We start from the raw sequence: 15,122 nt of genomic DNA on the forward strand, positions 1-15,122 counted from the left end.
TTGAACTGTGGTATTGAAGAAGACCCTTGAGAGTCCTTGGACAGCAAGGACATCAAACCAGTCAATCCTAAAGGAAATCAACACTGAATACTCATTGGAAGGACTGATGCTGACTTTGGCCACCTGATGCAAAGAGCCAACTCCTTGGAAAAGACCCTGATGCTGGGAAAGATTGAGGGCAGGAAGAGAAGGGGGTGACAGAGGATGAGATAGTTGGATGGCATCACCAACACATTCAACGGACATGAATTTGCACAAATTTCGGGAAATAGTGAAGGACAAGAAAGCCTACATGCTGCAGGTTGTGAGGTCACAAAGAATCAGACACAACATAGCAGCTAAACAACAACCAAACCACTGCTTTCGAAGCCATCCTCTATATCAGAATCATACCTGCCTAATCTTCCAGTAGTTTTATTATACAAATTTTGTTCAAAAAGTGACAATATTCACACAATCAGCTAGGCAAGTAGGAGCTACTCAATACTAGGAAACAAGATTTGGTCATAAAACGTTCCACTATACGTATACAGCCACCAAAGCAGATATTTCCCATATGACAGAAGTGCAACCATTTAAGTACTTGAACCGAGAGACCACAGAAGCTATTTCCACCAGAGGCATAAGAACCAGCTCCCAGAACGGAGTTTGCCACGAGGAAGGTGATTAACGGGAGGAGACACTGTAAATGACCTGTACCTGGTTCTCTATGGCCTTCCTGTTCTTTGGGTCGCTCACCACGGACAGCTGTAACTCTGCCATCTTCTTCATCTTACTGTCCATGTCTATCTTCTGGAGGAGGTTTCTGGTCTGGTTCTTCAGCAGCCGGACTGTGTCCTCTTTGCCGTGTTTCTTTGCGAAGAGGGATGCGCAGGCCGAGTGGATGGCGGTGACCCAGTTCTCCAGGTCAGTCTGGCTGGTGGCCTAAACACAGAGGGGGCGGGGGGAGAGGGAAGCGATTTGGAATTGTTTCTCCACACAAGTGTTTCTCCAAAGTGGCAGCCTGGGCTTGGATGTGTAAAATCCCCAAATACCTCCACTTCATAAAAACTGTTCAAGTTTAAAAAACACATTCAACACAGATTTGCAGGCTTCCATGATTCCAGAGGGCCTGTGAGAGCATCAAGGGTGTCACATGGCCCCAGATATGACAGGAAGACAAACTAGAATCAAGTTGTTCGCCAGCAGTAGGAGAGTAACAAAAATAATTTAAAAAGAAAAAACAGGGTATATTCAAGCAGTGTACATCTCGTCGCTCTCTAAAAAAGCAGGCTACCTTCATAATTTTAATAAGAGGAGGAAATATTAGGAGCAAAATGCTACATTTTGAAACCTGGTTATGAAATTACATCCATGGTGTGGACTTAATTATGAAAAATGAAAATAAAAGAACATTTCAGGGAGGGCACAATAATATTAAAATGGTTGTCTGTAAATATCTAGAGTTTGAGTGGAATACTGGAAATATGGGGCTTCCCAGATGGCCACTAGTGGTAAAGAACCTGCCTGCCAATGAAGGAGATGTAAGAGAAGGGTTTGATCCCTAGGCCAGGAAGATCCCCTGGAGGAGGGCACGGCAACCTACTCCAGTATTCTTGCCTGGAGAATCCTATGGACAGAGGAGCCTGGCGGGATACACCCCATGGGGTTGCACAGAGTTGGACACGACTGAATCGACTTGGCACACACGTTGGCACACAGACACCCAAGAAACGCCTGCTGGGTGAACGACTGAATGGTAATAACCCCATGGTTCCCAGCAGTCAGCAGAGGTCAGTTCTCTTGCTTAAACTTTAATCCAAAGTCTAACGGCTTTTACCCTATTTCATTGCTAAGTCATGCCTCTTACTTCGGATCCTTCTCGCCCTAACAGGACATAAGATCTCGCCTCCACCCTCCGTTTAGAAAGCTCAGTAGTACCTGGAACAGGTAGACATCCCCGAAGGAGTTGCTGAGGCAGAAGACATTTTCCTTCTTGGGATGTTCCGGGACAGATTGCACGATGCTGTCTTCTGCCAACAGGGCACACCGCGGGGCGCTGCTCTGATCCATGGAATTCTTCCCGTAGGTCTCGTAAAACAGCAGCGTGCATCCTGTCAAAGAGAAAAGCACAGTACTGCCCCAGTCACAGGTTCCGAGGACCCATGTAGGAAAGGAACGAGAAGGCGGCAGATAAGGAAACATGGTCACGCAAGTTTACAATGGAACCCAGCACCGCATAGAAATCAGGAGGGAAAAAAAAGTTCACGACCCCAGCTCTGCCCCCAGAAACGGCATCCCCGAGGCATGGTACTCTCTGAGTGGAGCACTGAGCAATCTCTCCTCCCACAATCAACACGCATCCAAATGCAGAGGCTGCGAGAGCCTCCTAGAACAAGGGGAAGGGGCATGAGGTTTATGGCCCGAGCTGCTGCGGCAGGTCTGAGCCAGTCTCTTGTTCCAGCCACTGATGTACTTAGAAATAACCCTCCAATCTTTCCATCCAGAAAAGTCTGACTGATGCTACCGCTGCACATACAACATCCCATGACCCGGGGACCTGAGGACCAGGGTAGAGGCGCCAGCTCCCTGCCAGTCCAAACGCTTTCCAATGGTTCCCTTAACACTGAGCTCCCAGTGACCGGGGCTTGAGGCATTCTATCGAAAGGAAGTAAAAGTCATTTCAGGCAGATACCAAGATTCTGCCAGCCCTAGCACCCCACCTATTGTGCATTCTGAGGGACAGTTTATCCCCCCTGCCAACATTCTGCCCAGGAAGTCCCCTGTGAACCATACGTAAATCCACTCATTGGAAAAGACTGCCGGGAAGCAGAATCACCCTTGTTAAAATTTTATTACATCCTCCAAACCCTAAAAAACATGTGTGCCCTTAGCATACCTATACATTCAATGTAGGTGGGCAACCAGATGGTTGGCTGATAGCTGCTCCTAAAAAGGACTGCTTCGACTTTATTTACATAGATACTTCAAGGATAATTTTAAAACTCTGCTGAAATGTGTGTGTGTGTGTGTGTGTGTGTGTATACATATATATATATGCTTTTAACTACAATTAAACCAAACAGTTAAGCCCAAATATTACAGCTTGGATTCTAAGCCAAGAAAGCTGAACTCAACATATTGAATTCCTAGAAGAAAGAAGCATAGAAAACCACATGGGATAGGTTATGCTGGGGGAGAAAAAAAATCTTCATCCCAAGCCTTTCCTGGACTGCAAAGGAAACAAAGGGATGTGTGCTTTATAACACTGTCACCTAGAGAGCATCCTTTATCCATGGGGCTTCAAATGCTTAACAAGCAAGGGCCCAGGCAGGACCGTGGATCTTACAATGGTCAGACACAAGTCAGGACCATCCGTGCCCCTGAAGCCAGCAGCCAGAGGCTCCCCAGACAGCTGCCAGGATGGGAGACAGCATTCTAGAGACGTCCTCTTTCAACCTTAAGTGACACCTGCCTGCACTTCCCCCAGGGGCCTCCAACATCCTGCCACTACAAACATCTCCAGGAGCACAAACTCAGGAAAGCACTAGGTTTCTGTTTTATCTTTCCCTTCGTGTATTTTTTACACTAATTCACCATCAGCTTGTCTTCTACCTATTAGTCCTGTCCCAACATCTGATAAACCAGAATAAACTCAGTGCCTCTTCCCAAAGACTGCTATACTCACGGTCACCCCAGTTCTCAGTCCTCCAGGTTAAATGCTGCTAAATCATTCTCATCTTCCTTACAGCACAGCTCTACCTTCCCTGGGGGTCACCGATGGCTGGGCTTCTCAAAGCAGGATGTGGACACGTGGACGCAGACCACCACCACCACCCCTAACACCATGGGGTGTGCGCTGGGGGTTTCCAAAGCCACAAGGCAGAAGGGAAAGCATCCTGCTTTCAGCATCCCAAAGCATCCATTTTAGTAAACAAACTTCATGTTGAAGAAAAGTGTCTGACATGACTAGAGCCACACCTCCCTCTCCTGCCCTTGGGTAGTTCTTTGATCATTAAACCTTAAAAGCATCAATTTATCCCTTAAAAAAGTTACCTTGCTGGATCCAATCCATTATTCCAGCTTTCCAAATCTCTTCCATTATCCAGCAGAAGACCCCGCCTCCCCCAGCGGGTAGCCCTTTGCCTTCCGCAGCCGCCACAAGGTATCAAGAGGATGCAATCGAGAACTGGAAAAGAGGGCTGCATCCATGAGGGATGCCTGGTCTCAGCTTGCATAAAACCTCCAGTTTGCTGGGGGAAGGTGTTACCTAGAGATGAGATGGCTTCTCCATGTCTCTTTCCCAGAGGGTGCTGGGTAATGAATTGATGCCAGCTCCCCCAGAGCTCACAATTTCTAAACATGGGGAGCACTGCGGCTAGCTCCAGGCCTTTCACCTACACTATGTGCAGTGTGATCCCCGTTTCTGCCTGCTCCCGTGACAAGGAAGGGTGGCAGCTGCTAATGAGGAACCACACCAGGTTCCTCTGACAAAGTCTCAGGACAGCTATGCAGAAATGCCTGAGGCTGTGGGGGTGCTCAGCGTTCACATCTGTATAAATCAATGCGATGCTGACTCAGAGCCTCAGATCGATTCAAATAATCTATCCATCCACAATGAGAGAGGCAATTATAATTTTTAAACGGTAAGGCTTGTGAAAAACTTTTATCATCCTCGCAAAGCAAAGGCTTTCTCCTATTTCCTCTGCATCAAAAAAAAAAAAAAAACCAACAACAACAAAACATGTGTTTGTGATGACAATGAGACACTCTTAGCTCATAATCGTGGGGTGAACACAAACCAAATGACGCAGATGAAATTCTTCACAGTACAAGCTGGGGAGGGCTGCCTCTCTGGGGTTCTGACCATGTGCACAATCCATGCTTGACGTTCCAGATAACTCAACTACACCTGGTTACTTATCCCGGGCTCCCCTCCCATCCCCCAAAAGCAGGGCAAGTATTAAAGAATTGGTTCAGAAACCCCTATAAAATAATAAGCAATAGTTGTTACATTGAATCATTAGTCAATAGAATGAAGGATGCATACGACTGTTAAGTGAACATATTATACAGGTTTGAGAAGGTATTTTAGGAAAGCAGGCTGGAAGGTTCTGGATCCGATGCCTGCACATGAACTCCAGTCCAGCCTGGACTCGCTGACATTTCCTAGGAAAGAGGAGAGCAGAGGAAAGAACTCCTGGGACCCTCTGGGTGGTGAAGACCACATACCTTTAAGTGTTACCCAGTACTGCTTCCATTTCCTCCGGGCCACCAGTTCCAGCTTCCTTTCCTTCTGCAGGGTGACGAGGGGTTTGAAGAACAGCCACCCAGCTTTGCGCACCACTCCTTGTTCCTTCTCAAAGAGCAGGTCCAGTTGCTCCAAAGAGCTGAGCGACCCGCTGCTGGACTCGGCCGTCTCTGTGGACGTCTCGAGGTTCTCCGTGTTGGTCCTGCTCATCTCCAGCTCTCGCATGAAATTCTCGTAAATGTTCTGCTGGAGGGGGTCACTGCCGATCGCATGAGCGGATTCGCTTCTGTGGGACAGGATCTGAGCGGAGCCCCCTGCCCACAGGGACGCAGACCCCTGGGAGGGCCCCGGCGTGTCCACATTCAGCCCATCTGAACGGCTGTCAAAGTAGTCACTGGCCTCCTTGGACCTTGGCTCCTGTGAGCAACACAGACGACCACCCATCAGAAGTTACATACAGCCAAAGCACCTCTTTCCCAACACGGCATGCATATAATAGTGTGGCTTGCTAATAGAAATGCTGCAAAGCAAGAGTCTTTTTTTTTTTTTTTTTAATGCAGCAAGTCTGCAAAGACAGTACTGCCCAAACCAGTGTATAGGCAAGGGAGTCAATGCTTAAAAAGTGTAAATCAACCATCCCTGAGCATTCTAAATCTAGGGCTTCCCAGGTGGCATTAGTGGTAAAGAACCCGCCTGCCAAGAGACATAAGAGACACAGGTTTGATCCCTGGGTCGGGTAGATCCCCTGGAGGAGGAAACGGCAACCCACTCCAGTATTCTCAGCTGGAGAATCCCTTAGACAGAGGAGCCTGGTGGGCTACAGTCCATAGGGTGGCAAAGAGTTGGTCACAACTGAAGCAACTTAGCATGCACACATCCTAAATCTAACCTACACTTGGCACCAAAAAATGAGGTAGTATATTCAAAACATACTAGTGAAGATTTCTGGCTAATTTCTTGGCTAACTGTGAATCAGTATCTTCCAGGAAAGAATTCATGTTCTTGCAGTCTTGTTTTCCTTCTGAATCATTTTTAAGCTAAACAGGAGAAGCACTAGTTTCAGGGTCAAGGGGGGTGTTGTATATATAAACATTTCTTCCACTCCCCACAGTGAACAGTTTCAGCTTCTGAACCCCTGCTCAGGTCTAGACGTGAAGATCGTTAGCATCGTATTAATATTTTCCCTCTTTGGATAGTAAAAACCATGCACCTGGGCTCCTTATCCACAAAGGGTTCTTGTTAAGAACCATAGCTATTTAACTGTAGTTATTTCATAACTAGTATATTTTACTTAATTTGGGAATTTTTTCATGAAAAGAATATACTATTTATTCATTCCCATTGTTTTATTTGAGCACTCATTTTATTCCAAGCACTGAGAATACCAAAGCAAGATTCTTTAATATTTATTCTGACACAAAATCAGACATAAGCATTTCTAAATAAAATTAGGTTTATCTAATAACCACTGCCCCTCTTAAGACAACACACACTGAATACTGAGCTGGCCGTGGAGACAGCTGAAAACACGAAGGTTTCCTTGAACACCTAGACTAGAGGTCTAGTCATTTAAGAAGAATAACTTGCATAGAGGCCATTCATTGGTCAATAGCAGTAAGTAAATTTCTCAGCAGAGAGTGAGCTTAGGAGGACTTCCCTGCTGGTCCAGTGGTTAAGAATCTGCCTTCCAATGCAAGGGATGCAGGTTCAATCCCTGGCCTTGGAAGTAAGATCCCACATGTGCATGTTAAGTTACCTCAGTTGTGTCCGACTCTTTGTGACCCCATGGACCGCAGTCCACCAGGCTCCTCTGTCCATGAGATTCCCCAGGCAAGAATACTGGAGTGGGTTGCCGTGCCCTCCTCCAGGGGATCTTCCTGACCCAGGGATCAAATCTGCTTTTCTTATGTGTCCTGCATTGGCAGGTGGGTTCTTTACCACTAGTGCCACCTGGGAAGCCCACATGTCAAGAGGCAACTAAGCCCAAGAGCCCCAGCTAGAGATTTCAGCTGCCTCAGCTGAAGAGGAGCCCACCACGAAAGATCCCGCATGTAACCAAGATCCTGAGTGCGGCAACCAAGACCCGATGGAGCCAAAAACAAACAAACAAACAAAAATTTTAAAAAGTAAAATGAAGAAAGTAAGCTTGATTTATGACTTAAAAGACTCTGACACTTCAAATTTACAGCTTAGGTTAAGGTAATTCTGCAGAGGCTCTTAACACACTCCAACTCAGAGGCTGGTGAATTTTCAATTAGATTTCCTTCTCCACTAAAATAAAGAGGAGGGAAAATGGGGTCAAGGACCATTGACTAAACACCTTGTGGTGAATACTCCCCTGTGTGCAGGGTTTTTTTTTTTTCCAGAAATTTCATCCGGAAATCAAGTGGCAATTACCTGCTATCTTTTGTAGGAAAATCATCAATTAGACAAGCGCTTCTAAATACCCAAGGGCTACAAACAACTGAACCCCAAACATAGCTATTACTAATGAAAATATTATCTTCCACTGTGTTTATACGATATCCCAGAGTCAGATTTATTTATACCCTGATGCTTATGCAAGAACAGAGCAAATAAGTCAGCTATGGTGAGTCACTTGGACAGGAAACTGTCAAAATAGTTTAAGGGTGTGTTTTTTTTTCCCTCAATTGTCACTGCGTTGCTCTTCAAACGTTCCTAGGAGATGAAGGAATATGTCTCATTTAGCTCATATTGACATTATTTCAGCTATGAATAGGACTCTCTGACTCAGCCCCAGGACACTGGGATTGCTTCTGATAGCCAGCAAGAGTTGTGATGGGGTGTTTCAAACCCAGCAGAGACCTGCCAGAGAAAAGCATCAAGTGTCAAACTGAAGTGTAACTTGTCAGCCCTCCTGACATTGGTTTTCATAAGAGGTAGACTTAAGTCATAGTGCTAACTTTTAAATGTTCAACCAGAGCAAAAGACAAATTTTCCTCCTTGAAAAATGGAGAAAAGATCACATATTTTACCATTTATAACTGATTCATATACACAGGTATGAATTTTCCTGGTCTTTTAACAAATGTGTAAAGCTTTCTATCTAGAATCCTAATAGCTAGTGACTCATTTTCAGGTTAATAGGAAGGAATATGGGAGAAAGGTAGGTCCCTGATAGTCTCAGCTGGATTTCCTGATCACTGTGCTACGTGTGTGAACTAAGGTGCTATGTTAGTCACGTACATAAAGAAGTCTAGTTTTCAATCCTATCTGCATCAGATAATCATAAATGACGGGTAACATAACTTGATGACACTATCGCATCACAGCAGAGTGAAGAGAGACGCAAGAGATGCCACTAAATTCCTTGGGAGCTGAGAGAAAACTCTTATCACCATTCCTCACTTTATCAGGACTAAATTCACCGTGTCACTCTTCACATGCCACTGTCTTTCTTTGCCTAGTAATGGCCACTGGTCCTCGGCAGAAACTCCCCGGGACTGCGGGGCCCTCAAGGGGCAGTGAGAGTCTAAAATGGAGAGGGTCAGAAAGCTGGGGTCACTGTGTTCCGACCCTCCTAAGAAACTCCGCAGCAGTGGCCAGGGTTCACCCTAGGCTACCTGGCAAGACCACTCCCTGCTCCCAACCCCCCTCCCTTGGAGACAGGCATGGTCACGTGACCCGCTTTGGCCAATAAACGAACACAGATGTGAAAGGCGGGGCTTCTGAGTGGGCGCTTCAAAACCCATCACTAGGTTTCTTCCCTCTCTGGCCCGGAGGCTTGGGGTGTCCCGGAGGGAAACTGCTCCAGGGACTTGGGGGCCCAGAGGGGGACAATGCAGACCAGAGTCGCAGCTTGAGAAAGACATCGACTGATCTGTGCTCAACCTCGGAGAACTAAGGGTTTTTTGTTGCCTCGGTGTAACCTGGCCCTCCTGACTCACAGGATGGAAAGTTTACCAAGGACCCATCTCAGAACAGCTGCATCACTACAAATAGTTCACCAGCTTCAAAAACACACCCTCCTCCTGCACACCCATCCCCCCACCCCTACCCCCAACTGCTTGAATACCCTGTTTTGGCTACGTGAGTATCTTCATTGATGAATTTGCTTTCAGGCTGTGACTCCCCAGAGTGGTTGAAAACCCTCTAAAGAAAGGATCGCTCTTTTCACGTCACTTTTTTTTTTTATAAGTCAAATATGTCTACCCATCATGCGAAGACTTTCTGAGTCTTAGCTGTACTGGCATACAGAAGTCTGTAAGAGAATAAGCATTTGGTACCTAACTATGATACACTGTCACAAACTTTGCTGCACCTATGCACTGACTGTATTTTTAAGGACCCAACCTCTGTCTTCACCTTCAATTGTAAAAGGAAAACAAAGGCAGGAGTTCCTCAGTGGCCCAGGTTCAATCCCTGGTCAGGGAACTAAGATCCCACAAGCTACACAGTGTGGCCAAAAACAAAAACCAACCAGAAAATTTTAAAAAGAGGAAGAAGAAAAACAAAGGCAAGGCCAATGGAAGTGGCATACCTACCAAAAGAGTACATATTGTTCACCTTTATAAATTATCAAAATTTGACACAAGCAAAATGCAAAAAGCTGCCTTCACAGGCCATTTTTCAAAAATCCAAGATAATTTGTTATCTTAATGTTCAATAACCCCAACAAAATTACTAGTGGTTATCAAGAGTACCTTGGCCATGCAGCCAAGTGGAAAAGACGCATATTTGAGCTTTAGCAGAAACAGCTTTGGCCCCAGCTTCTCCACTAACTAGCCGTCAAGCTCCTGTAACATTAGTTTCTTCATTTTAAAATGAGAGGGTGCATGTGCATGCTAAATCGATTCTTTTGCAACCCTGTGGGCTGTAGCCCACCAGCCTCCTCTGTCCATGGGGCTGTCCAGGCAAGAAGACTGGAGTGGGCTGCCATGCCTCCTCCAGGGGATCTTCCTGACCCAGGGATCCACCTGCACCTCCTGCATTGGCAGGCGGATTCTTAACCACTAGTGCCACCTGGGAAGCCCAAATGAGGGGAAGTCCTTTCAGATTCAGATTCTTTGACTTTGTAACCATTCTGTTCTTAACTCCATGGGCTTACAAATCATCCAGTTAAGTCTTGGATGGTACAGACTTGAAAGAGGTTCACTTCCCAGGGGTGGCTGGACAGCAAGTGTCTGTGTAGGATGGAATGTGGTCAGTCCACAGTGGCAAAGGATCTGCCTTTGAACTGAAGGGGAACCGACCAGGTATAAGCCAGGCCACATACACGTAAGAAAACCATGCTCTATGCAAATAAGAGATGTGGAGGAACAGGATCAGGGTCCCAGGAGATGAGCGCTGAACACAAGTCGACAACACAACCCTTGCATCAAGAAGATGAGAAAGTTGTCTGCGTGGGACTGCAGGTCCCCAGAAAGTAGGAGCTATCTTTCCCCTTACGATTGATTGCTGTCAGTTGTCCAGTGTACTTGACAGCTGAGAGAAAGGTCAAAGAAATCTTTACTACTTAATGGTTTGACCTGAACAAGTAATGAGTCAGGAGGAAGCAAATTACTGCATTCAGGGATATGAAGAGTTCTGTAACAGGACACTGATCATCTATTCTTAGTCTCCTCCTGAGAGGAGGAAGAAAGGGACAAAGTACAATATTGGGACGGGGGATTGGGCCTTGTAACTAAGAAGGAAGTAACTAATGGTAAAATTTATAGATCTGAAACAATCTGCTCAAGGAAGCTGTATTGTTTTCTACTTCTAAAACTCTATAAAATTTTAGAATTGTGTATCTATCTAGGATGGTCAAAATGCAATTCTACTAGAGACAAATTCCTAAAGTCACTTAAATTTCCTTCAACAATATGACTTATGGTGAGTTAAAAAATATATATGTAAAATATACTTTCTCCATTCTATAAATAATTAAAAGCAAAAATAAAAAAAAAGCAATTAGAAAACCTAGCAATTGCCTCTCATTACCAAAGAAGGCAAACTATTACTTTCTTTGCTGGCATCAAAGTCAATTTGTCTCCCCCATTCAAACTTTATATGCCCATTAAAAGTATTACTGCCACCATCATGATTATTTTATCAACATATTTTTGTGATTCCATGTGCTCAGGTCAAGATGCTATCAACACTGTTAGCTGTCCCCATGAGAAGGTGCTGACCTTATACACATTTTCCCCCAATGTACCAAATGAACAATAAGAATTTTAATTTCCCCAAAGTAACATCGAGCTCAGGAAGGCGACTCAATCCCAAAACGACAACAATGTCTCTCTCTCCCTTTCTGTCTAGGCTTTGAGAATGAGATTTAGCTGAGCACTCAGATAACCAATTCACTGAGGAGTCTCCCCAACACTGTTCCTTCTAAGAACAGTTTGGCTAGGTCTTGTATGAGGCCTGTGGATTTCACCCCAGAATACAGGAGGTGCAAGATTGGACAGAATGGGAATGACTGGAGTGGAGGGTTCAGAGTGAAAATGCACGTCTGACACAAAAGGAACACACACACACACACACACCCCTGAAAACAAAACGTGCGGAGTCTCAGGCTAACCACGCTAGGAGCTCATCTAAGGCTCAGGACGCTCTCTGCAGTGCCTTCTGCTAGCCTTCCCGTTCTGGAGATAGGAAACCAGTTGAAGAGCATCTCTCCCGGCGCTCCAGCCAGACTCACCTGGAGTCTCCTTTTCTTTCTGGAGAGGCTTCCCGTCCAGTCGCTGATGCGGCGCATCCTGGCTTTCAGGGTGTCCTTCTTGGAGGGCTCCTCGCCCAGGGCCCTGGACTTGCGGCAAGGGAGGGTGAAGGACGCGAACTGCCCGGGCTCCCCGCGCTCTACGCGGCCCGGCACGTCCATGTCGGAGGCGAAGGAGACGCGGGCGCTGAGGCTGGCGCGGGTGCCCATGTAGTCATCGGAAAGTCGCAGGGCCGCGGGGGCCAGGCTCCCCAGGGAGGCGTTGGGGTAGGGGTCCCGGAGGGACGAGAGGGAGGCGCTTTGGCTGAAAGGCTTTGGAGCATCCCTGGTCGGGAAGCCAGCGTGGAGGCCGGGCTCGGGCGTGTCGGGCGCCGCGAAGGAGCCCTCGGCCTCGCTGACCTCGCCGGCCGGGCCCCAGGGCGAGTCGTACCAGGAGGACTCGGAGCTGAGCGAGCTGCCTTTGCTGGAGCGAGGGCGCGCGGCGGTGGCCGGGGAGGCGCGCGGGCTGGGCGGGGACCCGGCCGAGTAGCGCAGCAGCTGCACCGGGCCGCCCGATGGGGAGGCCCCCGGGGGCGCGGCGCCGTTGTGGAACTCCACCCGCAGGCACCCGTCCAGCTTGCCCAGCGTCTTGATGAGCACCCGGGGGCTCTTACGGTCCTCGCCCGGCGGGGTGGACGCGATGCTCTCGTTCCCGCCGTAGCAGTTGAGAAGGTGCCCGTTGCGGCAGTCCCTCGAGGCCGAGTGGTTCTCCTCGGGCGGGCGTCCGACGTAGTGGAAGCCGTTCTCGGGCGAGAAAGCGGCATCAGTGCCCTGGAAATCTGACCCTGCGGCACTTGTCCTATGCTTGGCGTAGGCACCGCCTTTGGAGGCTTTGCACGTGGGGCCCCCTGGTCGGGACGCGTAAGGCTGATTGCTCTTAAAGTGAGAAAGGCAGCTTCGGGCCAACGACCTGGACTTGTACCCCGCTCCGCTGCTTCCATGACCCCATCCGTGCAATGATTTGTCATCCTTGGCATGAAGGCCACGGATTTTCAGGGAGCAAGGTTTTTGTTTAGCACCAGTAATAGTATTGCTATGATTTTTAGGTCCTTGTAGGGTGTATTGACTCTCGGAGTTTCCCATCGTCACCTGAATAAAGAACAGCAGTGTCAGTAAGAGTCACGACCTAAACTACATTCCACTAGGACAGAACTTTCTACAAGCCATGTTCAGGTGACAGAGGAACCAAGAAGCCTCTTTCTGGGCCTGACACAACTCGGAGACGTAGACACGAGCATGACTTACGGACTTGGTTCTCCTTCTGCATTGCAGGTCATCAGCCAGGTAAACAATACTGCACACTCCTATGCTAGTGAGTTTAAGCACATTATCTGTGGTCTGATGTTAATTCAGAAACTGAACAGGCATAGCAATCAGCTTAAGACAGAGACCTCCTATAGACTAGGTGCTGGGAGGTTTTGAATCAATGATTCTAAAGAGCAAAATGAGAAAAATCCCTTTACTCTGTCACTGCAATACACTGATTTTTCAGTGACCACAGAGACACCTTTCCTTTATACATAAACGACTGGAAGAGCTCATATTGCACCCCAATATAAGTGGTTACTGCTGAAAACCGACCACGTTTGTAGTAATATGACTCCGAGTACTGCACTATGTTGGAGCTTTCATATATCACACAGGATAGCATACCTCAAAGGATAAAGACTAAAAGTTCTCAAAAACTAGGCTGAGATGAAAAACAGGGGGAGGAAAATAAAAGCTCTCCTTTGGGACAGAAAAACATTTTAATGAAACTAATCTCGCGTGCTTTTCTAAAGACTTGAAGGGTCCTCACTATAGAATGTGATAAAAGAGAAAAGTCTGAAGCTGACTTGTTAGAATGTGAGCATCCTAGAAAGAAATTTTTTAATTTTTTTAATTAAAAAAAAAAAAGAATGTGAGCATCCAAAAAAAAAAACCCAAACTTAGATTTTTTCAATTTCCTTTAAAACTCCGATTTGTTTAAAGAGTCTGTTAGTTAAGCCAAATTCCAGGGGAAGATCCAAACCACCCCACCCCCACAGTTTTGGTTTTGTTTTTATTCTAACCAATGTATCACTGTTTGAGGCAAGTCAGAAATGATGCTTCCAGTTACGTTTCTAATATATGAGGTTAGGTTTAGTCATTCAGTTGTGTCCGACTCTTGCGACCCCATGGACTATAGCCCGCCAGCCTCCTCTTGTCCATGGGATTCTCCAGGCAAGAATACTGGAGTGGGTTACCTACTTCCAATATATGAAGTTGGTTTTTAATTTCCATTCTTTCCTATGTAAGAATGTACAGCCACAAAAGTCAAAAGGGCTGCCATTTCTTTGGAGGCAATGATCAAACTCAGTTTAAAACACAAATAATGGGAACAAATAATTAAACCTTTACGAATACAGCCATGGCACTGGCCATGCACCACAGGTCCCACCGGCTGGACTCACCTGCAGTTTGGTTTGTGCAATGAGGGAGATTAATGGTCAGTCGACTTGACAGGGTCCGGGGAGCAAGGCAGCGTGGTTAGTAAGTCCAGGCAGTGGATCCATGAAATGATCCTGAAAAACAGAAACAGGAGAAAACCCTGTCAAGCATTTTACACCCGGTCCCCCCAAAAGTCAAAAGGAAGTCTTAACGCCAATTACATGGAGAAACAATGGGTGTCCAGAATCGCTGTGAAAATAATAAACGGCATGTCTGTGAGCTGCGTGATTCATCGGGGTTGTCTGGAAGATGAGAAGGAAGCCAGGACCGCCCCCACCGACCTTGCGAAAGGCCTTTCACTCTGTCCGCAGGCAAACGCTTGCCTTTGTTTCCGGGGAGAGCAGGTGAACGTGCGGCCCTGAGTCACCGCTCGTCTGTCACCATCGCTCAGAAAACAACTCCCAGACCCGCCGCCCTGGCAGGATCACAGGAGCAGCGTCCCGACACGGCAACAACAGGTCACTGTTCCCCAGCTGACCCAAAATGTAGAATCACAGAGAAATAGCCCTTGGCTAAAGTAACGTGTGTCAGAGATGCCGACCCCAGAGATGAGATGAAAAAGGTTTTCTCCAGCACATGCGTGGGTCTCCCTGCAAGAGGCCAGAGGCAGGAAGCCCACCTTTGAGGGGAACATGTGGGTGCTGCCATCTGGCTGTGTTCACGGCCGGGACACAAAGCCTTTATTTTCTCTGCAGACAGAGAGAGCAAAGCAGTGAGGGC

The 15,122-nt window shown here is 47.0% G+C and overlaps 1 protein-coding gene across 5 annotated transcripts in view; it reads right to left on the reverse strand.

Moving 5' to 3' along the window:
* The window catches only part of TIAM2 (TIAM Rac1 associated GEF 2), a 244,678-nt gene that overhangs the window by 109,657 nt on the left and 119,899 nt on the right, over positions 1 to 15,122 (reverse strand). For all 5 annotated transcript variants that reach the window (XM_070461588.1, XM_020880120.2, XM_020880121.2 and 2 more), the window contains 5 exons: positions 14,366 to 14,476; positions 11,877 to 13,022; positions 5,212 to 5,647; positions 1,921 to 2,093; positions 700 to 924 (listed from right to left, as the gene is read on the reverse strand). In XM_070461588.1, coding sequence (XP_070317689.1) covers positions 700 to 924; positions 1,921 to 2,093; positions 5,212 to 5,647; positions 11,877 to 13,016 — 1,974 coding nt within the window. In that variant the 5' untranslated portion in view covers positions 13,017 to 13,022; positions 14,366 to 14,476. The remainder of the gene's footprint in view (positions 1 to 699; positions 925 to 1,920; positions 2,094 to 5,211; positions 5,648 to 11,876; positions 13,023 to 14,365; positions 14,477 to 15,122) is intronic.

The sequence above is a fragment of the Odocoileus virginianus genome, chromosome 34, assembly GCF_023699985.2.
Source record: "Odocoileus virginianus isolate 20LAN1187 ecotype Illinois chromosome 34, Ovbor_1.2, whole genome shotgun sequence".
NCBI classification, from domain to species: domain Eukaryota; kingdom Metazoa; phylum Chordata; class Mammalia; order Artiodactyla; family Cervidae; genus Odocoileus; species Odocoileus virginianus.